We start from the raw sequence: 15,053 nt of genomic DNA, 5'->3' as shown, positions 1-15,053 counted from the left end.
TTGTCAACAAAACCTATAAAAGTCTAGTTTAAATTACATTAATCAGAGGAAGAAATTGGAAGTTCTAAAATTTAAACTCAGTCTTGGAAGGAAAGACTGTTTCTCATATATTGAAAAACCCAAGGCCCACAGTGCAACTTGTAACTTCTATATCCTTTCTAATTGGTATCTCATCAGTAGGTTGGAACCTGGAACTGCACGCTTTGCTTACTCGTTCTCAGTGTGCTCAGGTGCTGACCTCATCGTTACTCATATAGGCAATTAGGAGCTAGCTTATAAATACTCGGCAAGTCTGGCCTCCCACAACATCAAACTGCTTCCACATACCAATACCCTATAACATATTGTAGCTCTCTTCTTCACCATCTTAAAATCCTTCCCTAGCTAGAGTATTAATGGCCGCCTTAACATCCATATTGCTGTTTCTACTGCTAATTGCCATGGCTGCTGCATTGGCTCAAGGCCAAGGCACGCGGGTCGGATTCTATTCCTATACCTGCCCTGAAGTCGAATCCATTGTGAAAGAGACTGTTACAGATCATTTCAATTCCGACCCAACCATTGCCCCTGGTTTGCTCCGCATGCACTTCCATGACTGCTTCGTCCGAGGTTGCGATGCTTCCATCCTCCTCACTGGCTCCTCCACTGAAAGAACTGCTGGTCCCAATAGTCTGTTGAGAGGATATGAAGTAATAGATGACGCCAAGACCCGGCTGGAAGCCGCCTGCCCTGGAGTGGTCTCATGCGCTGATATTCTTGCTCTCGCTGCCCGTGACTCTGTCCTTCTGGTATGCATATATACATGATTCATGGCCGATCTCATCATATTACAATATTCAATGCCTTATGTATGCATTATTATTACTTATGCTGCTCCAACGTTTTACGCAGACCAAAGGAGCAAGCTGGAAGGTGCCCACAGGGCGGAGAGACGGTCGTGTTTCATTAGCATCTGAGACTGCCAATTTGCCAGCCTCCCGTGACTCCATTGACCTCCAAAAGCAAAAGTTCGCTGACAAGGGTCTCAACGATCAAGATCTTGTTGCTCTTGTTGGTAAGAACTGTCGTATGAAATTCATAATTATTCAACTTACTTAGCTTAATTTCTTAGCTCTACTCCACCAGATTCTATATACCTAAATTAACTCGGTACATGGATGTGAATACATTACAGGAGGTCACACTATTGGAACTTCAGCATGCCAATTCTTCAGGGACAGACTGTATAACTTCAACACGACAACTGGAAATGGTGCTGACCCCTCCATAGACCCCGCCTTCCTTCCTCAGCTTCAAGCTCTTTGCCCTCAAAACGGTGATGCAAACAGGCGCGTTGCACTGGACACTGGTAGCCCCAACACATTCGACGCCTCTTTCTTTCAAAACCTGAAGAATGGGCGAGGAATACTGCAGTCGGATCAGAAGTTGTGGGAAGATGCCTCCACCAGGAGCTACGTGCAGCGGTTCCTAGGCATCAGAGGCTTGCAGGGATTGAACTTCAACGTGGAGTTTGGGAGGTCCATGGTGAAGATGAGTAACATTGGTGTCATGACTTGCACTGAGGGTGAGATTCGCAGGGTGTGCTCCGCAATTAATTAACTCCATCCCATCACATAATAATTTCACAATCAAACACAGTGGTTTAATCTTTTTTAATTTCATGAGACTTGTACCCATCATTTACTTGCATATTTGCATAAGCCAATAAATTTAAGTTTTCGAAACCTAGCTATCACACTTTCATATATACTTGAATGGTTATTAAAGTATATGTAGCTGACATATTCATATTTGATGAAAAAGGGGCCACATTGACTAGTTGATAGTAAAGCTTACCCATTCTTGGTCTTGCTGAAGTTGATGATGTCCAAGTCAAAGAAGTGGAAATTGTACTGGTTTGATTGGTATAAAAATTAATACATACCAACCCTACATTTTATTAATAAGGATGAACTCGCAGGATACGTATACATCAAATATTATTGCTCGTATTGGCAGTAATGCATGCATATACACACCCAAGGCATCTACGTTTGCATATCACAAAAATTTTACTTAAAATAAGCATCACGTGACATCAAATGACCAACAACCACTACAAGAAATTTTACTTTCTCTAACTAATATATATCGCATGAAGCAATTTCGCATGGCTATGCAAATTCAAAAGGAAAGCAGTTGTAGGACAAATTTAGAGCACTTTCTGGAGTTCATTGTATACATACTATATATCGTTTCGAAGCTTAGGAAGTTAGAAGTCCAACGCTTTAAACGGTGTGCAAATCGGAGCTGAAATGAAGAAGTTATGGTCATTTGAAGACAATTGCACCAATTTGGAAGGTCATTTCGCAAGCTTGCGAAACTGAGGAAAATGAATTTCGCAACCCCTTGCGAAACCAAAGCTGAGGAAAATCAATTTCGCAAGCATTGCGAAATCTTCCTGTGTAATCTTCAGATATTTTTGCACCGACTCAGTTAGATTTTTATCTCGAGATATTTTGTGTAATTTCCTATTTTCTTCTTGTAATCAGCTAAATATATTTTTGGGATATTTAGGATATCTAAAGGGAGTTTAAAAATATATCTCTAGATATTTCTTATAAAATATCTTCTGTATATATCTCAGAAGAAATTCCAGAGATGGAGTGAGTAAATTCTCTTAGTAAGAAGTACACAAAGCTTTGCTCTGCCTTACCTACTCATTTTGTATTTATTTTCTTTCTAACCAAACATCCTTTGAGGCCTCAGAGGATGAGTGGCTAGGTTTTTCATTTCTTAGATTGAAGGAAGCTAGGTAAGGGATCCAGATACAAAAGTGGGATTTTTTTCTTGTTTTAGTTTTAAATGAAGAGAAGTTGTGACCCGTTAATGGTTTTTATTTTTTTAGTAACTTAAAATCCCTTAAAATCACCTGGGTCAACACTTGGTAAGATTTTTGGACTCCATCCATAAGATCCATTAGTTATCTCTTTCAAGCCTTTGGGAGGTGGTTTAAAGGCAGGATTACCTAGAATAGCCAATACTTAGTAAGCTTTTCGGACTCCCTGGAGACATCCATTAGTTATCTCTTGTGAGCTTTTGAAGGGTAATCCAAGGTTAAGGATCACCTTGAATGGCCAATACTAGGTGAGAGGTATGAACCATTACAAGATGAATCAGTGAAAGGACTTCGGTGTTTGAAACCATTAATGGGAAGCAATTGTAACACATTGGTTCGGGAGATAACTATAGGTCAAATCCCCAATGCGAGGAAAAGATCCAAAATCTCCCTTTTTGTATAAGGAACCTAAACCTAGTGACCTGAAACTCCAAGAAACCTTTTCTTTGTAATTAATCTCAGTTACTATTCTTTGGTTAGCTTAAAACCAAACCCTTTTTCAACCAAAATTATGTTTTCTTTTAAAGCTAACTCATAAAAGAAAAAGCACCATTTCAATTTTTTAACTAATATCATGTGTGAAAGGAAAACCCATCCCTATGGATGATCCTAGAACCACTATACTATGCTAGCTATGCTACCCTAGTATATGGTGAATTAGGTTTATAAATTTTGTTGATAACTCCCGTCTAAGGACTAAATCAAGAGTACACCAATTGGGGACGAATCACTGCACGATGCATTCCAAGTAGATTTCCTCACCCACTCCCACGAGCAATCATTTCCACCATGCCAGGAGTATGCTCGACGGGACGTCACCTTATCTTCGCATGTGAACTACTACACGCTGCGTCATACTTTCTGCAGATTAAGGTGATGAGTGAACCATCATGTCATCCTTATTGGCAGTCCCTATTGGCCGCCTAACTAGTGATGATTGCTCTGTCACAAACTGTGTCGCCATCATGACTGCAAAAGTCAAGAGGCCACCTCATCACAAATGTGATGCCATTCCAGACACTATAAAAACCCTTCTACAACCCAAAATCGAGGTACGCATGATACAAATCTCCTCTTCTAGCTCCAGAAAATGGGCAATCTTTCAAGTTCATGTTAATTATCTGACTTGGGCTTCAGAGGGTGTGTCCAAACATCTTTTGCAAAGAAGAAAGGAGAAGTCGATCCTGCACCACTGCATCCAATTCTTCTCTACTGCGACGAGGAGAAGCATCACCCCCAGTTGATTTATCATCAACATTGTCCTCTCACTTGTTGTACATTTTAAGTGGCCTCTCAAACAACTTGATGTCAAGAACACAAAAAATAAAGCAATGGTTGCACCCTATAAATAAGTTGTTGGTTTTTAAATGAAATAATTGTTATAATTCTTATTATTATTGAACTATTATTCTCACAAGACAGTCATCAGGGCTTCATTATCATTTAATGGTTTATGCCTCCCTTTCATGGCAACAATAGGGTGATGGGGATGCCCAAACACACCGTGCGCTGTTGCAAAGCGCTCCATTAACTCAATTTTGTTCTGGATATTATGAGCATCTAATCAAAAGCTAGATTATTGTTTGTACTTTCAGTTCCACTTCAAAAGGCAATTGCGAGATAAACTGGAACCATAAATAATTAATAACCATGAGAGTATACAAGTAACTTCAAATAGAACCCAGTTCCACACATCAGACGCCCCCTCAAAAATCAACCACAATCACAAATTAGTACATTGCAATAGAAAACTATAAAAGAAAATGGAGTCCACACACATATGAGTCGGGAAAATCTAATAAGACTGTGATGATGATATGAAACTAAGCACTGGAAAAGCTCAAGGGCTAGTGATTGAGTGGGGTGGGGAAAGAGAAGAGAAGGGTATGTCCTTTGGAAGGGTTGAGATGGTAGGTAGTGTGGGCTTAGGCAGGTCAGGGAGATGGGATAGAGGAGGCAATTCTGGTAGTTCAAGCTTCTCCAATTTTTATCTTACTTATATTTTATATCAGAAAATCCACCAATATATTTCCACTAAACCAAAAAAAAAAAAAAAAAAAAAAAAATAGTTACAAAAATATTAAAAATATTAAAATGCTAAAACTATTGTCATTAAAAAAAAATATTCTTTATAAATATCGTATGAAACCAAAAAAATAATCATCAAATTGTCTTATCACTATGTAGACCCCCTCCCCCGGTTGGTTGAGACCCCAAGGCAAAGTATGGTTTTTTTTTTTATTTTTTTATTTTATGAGAGTGGGTGAGATGGGAAAGAATGGAGGTGGGGGTTATTGGTGGCAGCAAGGGTGGCAGAGAACAGGGGAGCAGGTCCATGACTTGCGGGAGGAGTTTTTGACCGAGAAAAAGGCTGGGCTTGCCAAGGAAGAGTGAGGGGCAGGCAACGGCTAGGGAGAAAGGAGGAGGAAAAGAAAAGAAACGGAGAAGGAGGAAAAGCAGGGGAGCAGACTTTCAGGTTTGGCTATTGCATTTTTTCCTGTATAGTTTATTTTCTTTCATATCTCTCATGCTTCATTCTCTATGATTTTTGCTCCGTTTGCTGGGTTGTTTCATTTGGTGATTATTGGTTTCATATTTGAAGAGCTTGAGTTAATTTTATATTATATTCTGGTAAGTATTTTTCCATGTTAACCCATTGATCGGTTAAACTCATGGATAAATTAATGAAATGAGTTCATCATATTTGATAAAACGCTCCCCACTCAATCCATCCACTGCGCGTCCCGCGTCTTTCATGCATCCTTCATACCCCATTTTCTAATCCCACCATCAAACCTATTTCCTTCTTTCCACATTCACTGTCAGTGGCCTAAGCCATCTTGCTCATTCCATCAACCCATAGCCCACCTCTTGCACCGCGCGTGGCTGCCCAAAGGCTCTCCAAATCACCCACTCATGCGCATGGAGGACCATGCGAACCAGTCCACCCCTCCTATACCCATGCTCTCTCTCTAAACCATCACATACCCATCACCACCTTTTCTCTCTCTACAACCCATTGCACCCATCCCATAATCTTTACCTTCATGACCCATGAATTACACCACCATAGCCATATCAACACCCATGCTTACCCATTTCTTTTATCCACCCTGTTTTCTCTCTCTACACCACATATTCCCCATGCATACCCATTCCTCGCTCCGCTTCTCCCACTCGTCCCACGGTTCCTCTCCCCATGAATCTCTTTCTTACCCTCTCTCTTGAACATAAGACCCATATGCATGACCGTTTGGACGCATGCATGGCCTTCTTGGAAGGATACGGATAGGTTTAGCCTCAACCTAGAGTTTTTTTAAAAAAAGGGTGAAACCTCTTCTTTGATCTTCATGGCTAATATTATGGGAAGTGGGTCTTGTTGGTGGGCTCCCAAGGTTTTGACTTATGGGCTTAAGTTGGGCCCAAGCCCGTTTGTGTTGATGAAAGGCCCTTTGCTTTGTTTTCCCATCTTAAGTTGGCCCATGCCCATTTGTTTGTTTTCAGTTGGTGATGTGGGCTTAAGTTGGAGCCCAAGCCCGTTTGTGTTGATAAAAGGCCCCTTGTTTTGTTTTTCCCATCTTAGGTTGGCCCATGCCCATTTGCTTGTTTTGAGTTGGTGATGTGGGCTTAAGTTGGAGCCCAAGCCCGTTTGTGTTGATAAAAGGCCCCTTGTTTTGTTCTCTCATTTTAAGTTGGCCCATGCCTATTCCAAGCCCATGCTCACTTCAAGTTGATTTGTTCTCTCATTTTAAGTTGGCCCATGCCCACTCCAAGCCCATGTCCACTTCAATTGATTTGTTCACCCACCTTAAGTTGGCCCATACCCATTCAAAACCCCCAAAGTCCATTTCCAACCCTTAATATTATCTACTATTATTGTTATTATCTATTATTATTATTATTATTACTATTAACTATTATCATTATTATTATTATTATTATTATTATTATTATTATTATTATTATTATTATTATTATTATTATTATTATTATTATTATTATCATTGTCATTATTATTATTAATCCAATTTTCCAAATCTTATTATTGTTATTATTATTATTATTATTAATCCAACTTTCAAAATCTTGCTATTATTATTGTTATTAATTCAACTTTCAAAATCTTATTATTATGATTATTATTATTATAATTATTATCTTTAATTCAACTTTTAAAATTTTACTATTATTATTATTATTATTATTAATTCAACTTTTTAAAAATATTATTATCATTATTATTATTAATTCAACTTTCAAAATCGTGTTATCATTATTATTATTATTATTTCAAAATCTTATTGTTATTATTATCATTACTATTTCAAAACCTTATTGTTATTATTATCATTATTATCACCCTAGGCCCTCCTAATCCCAAAGCCCAATTCGTTTCTAATGCCCCAAGCCCATTTCCAAAGCCGTTCTCACCCTAGGCCCTTCTAATTCCAAAGCTCTTTTAATCCCTTTTGTTTGTCCATATTATTATTATCATTTATTATTATTATTATTATTATTATTATTATTATCATTATTATTATTGTTATTATTAAAAATTTGTACCCTCGCAATTTAATTTTCTAAAGTTCATTATATTATTATTATTATTATTATTATTAAAAATTTACACTCTAGCCGTTCAATTTCCTAAAGTTCATTTATTATTATTATTATTATTATTATTATTATTATTATCAATATTATTGTTATTATTATTATTATTAAAAATCTATATTCTCGCAGTTCAATTTCCCAAAGTTCATTCCTTATTATTATTGTTATTACAAATTCAACTCTCAAAATCCATATCCTTGCAGTTTAATTCCCTAAAGTTCATTTCTTATTTTCTCTGGCAAATTTCCTTTTAATTACCGAAGCTCTAATATTAAATTTAATTCCTAAGACCCCCGATTTTCAAACAAGTTCCAAGAATCCAGTTTTCACTCAAATAGTTTTAATTCCACTCCGATTTTTAAATAATGTTCTATTTCTTTTAATTTTTACACTAGCAAGAATGATGAATCTTCACAATTCCGAAATAATGGGATTCGTGAGATTAATTCATGCAATATAAATCGGGCTTTGGTGGGGGCCCAACATATGTGATTTCCTTATGATTGATTGATTATTTGTTTGATTTAATTGCCATACATGATCGATTTTATTTTGCTCTATGACATGCTCGAAATTATTCCTTAATTGTACGCTAACCTTGCTTCTTGATAGCGCTTTATGGATCACTGCCCAGGTATGTACCCATTTTCCCTCCAATCGCTGTCTATGCATGTCCCGATTCCCACATATGCATGATCACTCTGAGTATTCATTGATTCTCTCATCAATTGCCATGATTGTTTCATTTTATTAGTAGAGACCCAACTTTAGGGACTTAAAGGGGTGCTACGGTCTGTACCGTACCTTCTCGATAAGTAACCTGACCCCCGAACCCGATCCGGTTTTTTTCGCAGACCACCTTTTCCAAAATAAGGAGTCACACTTAGGGTTTTTCTTTCTTATTTTGTTTACCCTTTTAAAAATAAAACAAAAATAAGTGGCGACTCCAAGTCATTTTCATAATTAATAAAAATCACCTTTCAAATTAAAAGCGAGCTCGCCTTTGAGTGGGAAACGCATTGAGCCGAAATGCGGGGTCCACACACTAGCTAGATCATATTTATCATAAACTATGGTAAAAAGATTGTATATTCATAAAACAACAATTACTTTTAGAATAATTTATGTGCCGTATTATTATCCACTATAATAACACTATTTTAGTGAATAGTATTTTTCATTGAAAAAATTGTTTATAAAAGTTCACTTTTTATTTTATTTTTTAACAAGTAAATTTCTTTTGTGATAGAGTATATTAGTTGAACATTTGTAATGGTTTAAATCCATTACAATAATATTTTTGTCGACAGGTATTTAGGATTGTAATTATCGTGGATAAATAAATATATATCAGTAACAGATAATTCAATTTGTGATAGAGTAGATGTGTTAAAAATTTACAATAGTTTAAATCCGTCCCAAAAGTAAATCTAAGTGGATCAGTAATACTTAATTATTTTTGTAGTAAACTAATTGATACACATATGTATGTATGTATGAATGTGGTAATCATATAGTTTTTTTATTTGCTAATATCATAAAATACCCTGATTCTTCATTGTAAATAATAATAAAAATTTGTTTAACAAGAAAAGAAGAGAAAGATTTTGGTTCGTAAAAATCATTTATGTAAATAATTGTATCAATCTAGAATCTAAATGAATAATAAATAATTTACATATGTATTACAATTATTTTTCTAAAAACTAAAAAATGATAAGTATCAAGATTATTGTAATTAAGCTTGATAATTATAATTTACTTCTTTTATTGGACGTTCTTGAAAGGTCATCCTCCAACTAAAGAGACCAATTTTTGTAATTTGTGAAAGGGATTGATTATGAGGTTGATAAAAATGTTTGAAATTAATACAATATGAATAATAAGTTTTGATTTTTAGGGATTGATTATGAGCTTGATAAGAATGTTAGAAATTAATATAATATGAATAACAAGTTTCGATTTTCAGGGATTGATTATGAGCTTGATAATAATGTTGGAAATTAATACAATATGAATGATAAGTTTCAATTTTCAAATCTAACTTTGGGAGAAGTGGTACCTCCCCATAAAGGGGACGTAGTGACCAGGCTTGGGCAACTGTTCACTAAAAACATAAGTATCAACAAAGTTGTAAGACCATGTATGGGGGTTGACACCTACCTAATGCTGAAAGGTCAAGGAAGTTGGTGACTTGATGACAAGGGAGTTGGCTACCAAAGCCCTAGTGAACGACGGTCATAACTATAACGATCCTAAGGTAGCAAAATTCCTTGTCAGGTAAGTTCCAACCCGCATGAAAGGCGTAACAATCTAGGCACCCTCTCGGAGAGAGGTTTGGTGAAATAGACATGTCTATGAAGAGAAGTTATATATGATAGTTTATAGGATGCTTGAATTCATACGATGACTTTATCAAACATTTGATTCTACTAAAAAATTAGAATAAAAAATATAGATCCCATATATGCCTAGCTTGTAAGTGTTAATGGTTATAGTGACACAAATTTTAAATTGAAGTATGATTACATCAATCATTATCAAAAAGATTGGCATTGGTTGTGAATAGATTTGGTTGTTTTATTCATTAATCTTAATTAGTTTATATTAAAATCCTAAAGCATTGCAAATTATTAAGAACATTTACATACAAAAAAATTGCAAAATATAAATTTTTAAAAAACAATTATGAGTGAAACACTACTAACCATAAACTTGAACCAAGTCTCGAAGGAAAGAGGTGTAGCAATCTCCATATCAAGTACATGCAATTTTCACTCACGTCCTTTGAGATGTGAGCTAAATATGCTTACCCGCTAGTTTGAAATTACTGAGTATGAGGAAACTTTTATACCATTTATTATGCCAGTGGAAGTGTGAATGTAGACATATTAATGGGAGACCACAACAAATAAAACAGTGGTTGCACCCTATAAATAAGTTGCTGGTTTTGAAATGAAATAATTGTGATAATTCTTGTTATTATTATTAAACTATTATTCTCACAAGATAGTCATCAGGGCTTCATTATCATTTAATGGTTTGTGCCTCCCTTTCATGGCAACTATTGGGTGATGGGGATGCCCAAACACACCCTGGGCTGTTGCAAACCGCTCCATTAATTGATCAATTTTGTTCTGGATATTATGAGCATCTAATCAAGAGCTGAACCATAAATAATTAACAAACATGAGAGTATACAAGTAACTTCAAACAGAACCCAGTTCCACACATCAGACGCCCCCTCATAAATCAACCACAATCACAAATCAGTACATGCCAACAGAAAACTATAAAAGAAAACAGAGTCCACATACATATGAGCCAGGGTGCAACCCTGGGTTTTAAGGATTCCTTCCCATATTAATCTCTACTCCCTCCGAAAAACTAGTAAGACTGCGATGATGATATGAAACTCAGCACTGGAAAAGCTCAAGGGCTAGTGGTTGAGTGGGGTGGGGAAAGAGAAGGGAAGGGTATGTCCTGTGGAAGGGTTGGGATGGTAGGCAGTGTGGGCTTAGGCAGTTCAGGCTTCTCCAAAGCTGGGACATGTGGAACGGTTGGCAATTCAGGCTTGGGCAAAGTCGGCAGCTGGGGCTCTTGTAGAGTTGGGACATGAGGCAGAGGTGGAAGCTCAACCTTGGGAAGAGGTGGCAGTTCAAATTTAGGCAAAGTAGGGAGTGTAGGAAGAGGTGGCAATTCTACCTTAGGAAGCTCAGGAACCGTAGGCAGTGTGGTTTCGAGAAGGTGACGAGATGCAAGAACTTCTTTGCCACTCATTAGGAACAGAGTGATGAGCAGCAGAGGCAACAGAATGGATGGTTCATGGTGACGAGCCATTTCTGAATAGCTAAAAAAGACTAGAGAGTTTTGAACGAGGGTAGAAGTTTCTTCTGAGAATGGTTTGCATGGGTTGGCTTTGGGGTTTTATAGATGAGGGATACTGCTCATGTGATGCAGCGTTTGGGAGATTATGGGGACCTGAGCTGAGTTGTTGGGATTGGGAAGAGCTTTGTGTTGTTAGTTCAACTTCTCATCCATCACTTCCAAATAATCAAATAGATTTGGTGGATGGGTTTGCCATACCCATATGTAGCTGGGATCTAGATTAAAGTCGATAGAAGTTCATCTGCTTGGTGTTATCTTCATTAATGTACTTCCAAGTACCATGCGAATGAAGGACATCCTGCTGATTGGATTGTTGATAACTTCTTCTATTGAGTTTATCATAAATAAATGAAAAGACCCAAATAATTTAATATATGGATAGTATAATATTTTATAAAACTCATGTCTCTACGTAATCTAACATTTCTGTGTTTGTTTAAACGAATTTTTTTATACATAGTAAAACCTCAATAAATGAATGTTTAATAAATTAATAAACTTAAATAATAAAATCTTTTGGTCCAGACTTGAATTAGTGTGCTAACTTAATAACCTAGTTAAATGTATAAGATAATAATATTTTTAAAAATCCTTTAAAAAATCAAGGAAATATAAAATAATAATTGGTAAAATACACACATATATATCAAAATATATATATATATATATATATTATATAATAAATAGAACTTCATAATATAATATTAAGTAACTTTTTATAACTTTTTTTTTTTTGTCAATTCACTATTTCCCTAAACCATCAAATACTTGAAATCTCCTTATCTTTTAAAATATTAATTTTTAACATCAAATCTCTTATTTTTAAAAGTCTTTCTATCTTTTATATAAGTAAAGATTATTCATAACAATTAACAATTAAAAAATGAATTCAAAATTTTCAAATAAATTAATTAAACGTTATTTATAACAAATGCTACTTCAAAGCCGATTTGAGAATTTCAACATTTGACTTTCCATCAATGAAAGAAAATGAACTTATAACTTTCCATCATGCATTCTGATTTAATTATTTTATTCATCTAATGTTGGTTAATATATATTTTTTGTCAAAAGATGAAGGTTAATACATAAAAGAGAAGGAATGGGTAAAAAGTATAATTAAAATACTGCATACTTTCCTTTGAAATTGTCAACACAACCTATAAAAGTCTAGTTTAAATTACATTAATCAGATGAAGAAATTGGAAGTTCTAAAATTTAAACTCTTGAAATTGAAAAATCCAGGGCCCACAGTGCAACTTGGAACTTCTATATCCTTTCTAATTAATATCTCAACAGTTGGTTGGAACTTGGAATACCAGGCTTTGCTTACTTGTTCTCAGTGTGCTCTGGTGTTGACCTCGTCACTCATTACTCATTTAGGCAATTAGGAGCCTATAAATACTTGACAAGTCTGGCCTCCCACAACATCAAACTGCTTCCACATACCAATACCTTATAACATATTGTAGCTCTCTTCTTCACCATCTTAAAATCATTCCCTAGCTAGAGTATTAATGGCCGCCATGACATCCATATTGCTGTTTCTACAACTAATTGCCATGGCTGCTGCATTGGCTCAAGGCCAAGGCACACGGGTCGGGTTCTATTCCTATACCTGCCCTTATGTTGAATCCATTGTGAAAGAGACTGTTACTGCTCATTTCAATTCCAACCCAACAATTGCCCATGGTTTGCACCGCATGCATTTCCATGACTGCTTCTTGGAGTTTTAGATCACTAGGCTCAGGTTCCTTATACAAAAAGGGAGATTCCGGTCACTTGGATCTTTTCCTCGCATTGGGGATTTAACATATAGTTATTTCCTAAACCGGTGTGGTACAGATGCTTCTCCTTAATGGTTTCAAACACTAAATCCCTGTCATCGAATCATCTTGTAATAGTTTATACCTCTCACCTGGCATTGGCCATTCAAGGTGATCCTTAACCTTGGATTACCTGTCAAAAGCTTGCAAGAGATAACTAATGGATGTCTCCTAGGAGTCCAAAAGCTTACCAAGTGTTGACTATTCTAGATAATCCTACCTTTAAACCACCTCCTAGAGGCTCACAAGAGATAAACTTGTGGGTCTTAATGGACGGAGTCCACTTGTCTTACCAAGTGTTGGCCCAGGTGATTTTAAGGGATTTTAAGTTAACTAAAAAGATAAAAACCATTAACGGGTCACACTTTCTCTTCATTAAAAACTAAACCAACGAAACTTCCACTTTTGTATCTGGAACCTTACCTAGCTTCCTTCACTCCAAAAAACAAAAAGCTTAGCCACTCATCCTCTGGGAAAGCATCCTTAGAGTTTGATTTGCTAGAAATAAAAATAAAAGAGAAAACAAAATGAGAAGGTAAGGCAGAGCAGAGCTTTGCGTATTACTTTATGAAAAACTATCAAAAGTTCATCTCTGAGAAAAACTCCCCAGAGATGTTTTTTAAAAGAAAATTATAATAGATATTATATAGAGAGGTTAGTCATCCCTCCTACTAACTTCCTAACCAAGAAAACTTGTCATTGGTGGGTTACAAAGAGAAAATAGAGATTTGGTTTTAGGGACGTCAGAAATGGAGTGAGAGGCTTTGTGTGTGTGATCCTAAGGTGCGCGGGGCTCTCCTTTTCAGATGCATGGTTGCGGGGCATCTGTTGGCATTTACGTAACTTCCCTTGGCTTTGCAAGGTGTTTTCGCAACCGAAGGTGGTTTCGTAGCCCAAAGGTGATTTCGCAGCAAAAGGGGAATTTCGCAGCCCAAATGTGACTTCGCAGTAAAAAGGGAATTTCGTAGCTAATTTCACAGCTGCGAAATGGGCTTTGGAGGCTGCGAAATGGCACACGTGTGCTTGGGAGTGGTTTCACAGCTGCAAAATTTTTCGCAAGGGGACCTTCTTTTCGCAGCATAACCCCATTTTCGCAGGATGGCTCTTTTGGCTGCGAATTTTTTTTGCAGGAGAACAAATTCCTCTGTTCTTGTGTTTTTTTGGTTCCCTGTGACTTCCCTCCACTTCTTTTGAAATTCCTCCTGATTTTGATCATTCAAAAAGTCTAAGTTATATCAAAACAAAATTAAATTAAAACATTGAAATCAAAATTAAAACAAGTAATAAAATAAAACAAAAAGATATGGACTAGCTAGTCTTTAGAAAGACTAAGTCCATCAAAAAATTTGATCCCGATTCAGCTTGCCTGGATCCCATATGAAGTTTGCATCTCTCACTTGAGGCTTGCTCTGTATGATTTTGCCATACAAAGCTTGGAGGAAAAGTGGAGGCATGTGTTTCTTCATCATTTCTTCCTTGATGACTATCCTCTGTGGTTCTTCATCTATATTAAGATCATAGTCATCTTTCTCTATGCTTTTCCCCTTTATTTTTTCTTTGATTTCCTCCCTCATCTCTTTCTCTACTTTACTCTCTTCATCATGCTCTAGCTTAGATGTGGGTAGATCAACCTCTTTACCACTCCTGAAAGTGATAACAACTTTAACTTCCTTCACCATTGGAGATTCTCCCTTTTGAGCCTTCACTTGATGGATACCCTTGGAATTTTGATAAGGTTGAGAAGGAAAGTTTCCTTTCTCTTGCACTGTGTTGAGGTTGGCAAACCTTGAGATTGAATATTGGAGATTATCTATCTTCTGAGATAGATCATGTTGCATTCTATCCAT

At 36.2% G+C, this 15,053-nt stretch overlaps 1 protein-coding gene and 1 pseudogene across 1 annotated transcript; both read left to right on the top strand.

The window, feature by feature from the left end:
- Positions 1-407: 407 nt before the first annotated feature.
- LOC117927195 (peroxidase N1-like) lies at positions 408-1,603 on the top strand. The gene is made up of 3 exons (XM_034846634.1): positions 408-788; positions 892-1,054; positions 1,175-1,603. Exons 1-3 carry the CDS (start codon positions 441-443, stop codon positions 1,597-1,599), a joined length of 936 nt encoding a protein of 311 aa, XP_034702525.1. The 5' UTR covers positions 408-440; the 3' UTR covers positions 1,600-1,603.
- Positions 1,604-9,172: 7,569 nt separating this feature from the next.
- Positions 9,173-15,053, top strand: part of LOC117925953 — a 27,517-nt pseudogene continuing 21,636 nt past the window's right edge.

The sequence above is a fragment of the Vitis riparia genome, chromosome 12 (assembly GCF_004353265.1).
Source record: "Vitis riparia cultivar Riparia Gloire de Montpellier isolate 1030 chromosome 12, EGFV_Vit.rip_1.0, whole genome shotgun sequence".
In the NCBI taxonomy this organism is placed as follows: domain Eukaryota; kingdom Viridiplantae; phylum Streptophyta; class Magnoliopsida; order Vitales; family Vitaceae; genus Vitis; species Vitis riparia.
Note: the sequence above shows the minus strand (reverse complement) of the source record. Positions and strands in the feature narration are given on the sequence as shown.

Excerpts from the sequence above, each read along its gene's own strand:
- LOC117927195 (XM_034846634.1), top strand. The coding sequence starts at position 441 with ATGGCTGCTGCATTGGCTCAAGGCCAAGGCACGCGGGTCGGATTCTAT. Across the intron at positions 789-891 it reads CCCGTGACTCTGTCCTTCTG|ACCAAAGGAGCAAGCTGGAA; the intron begins GTATGCATATAT and ends CGTTTTACGCAG. Across the intron at positions 1,055-1,174 it reads AGATCTTGTTGCTCTTGTTG|GAGGTCACACTATTGGAACT; the intron begins GTAAGAACTGTC and ends AATACATTACAG.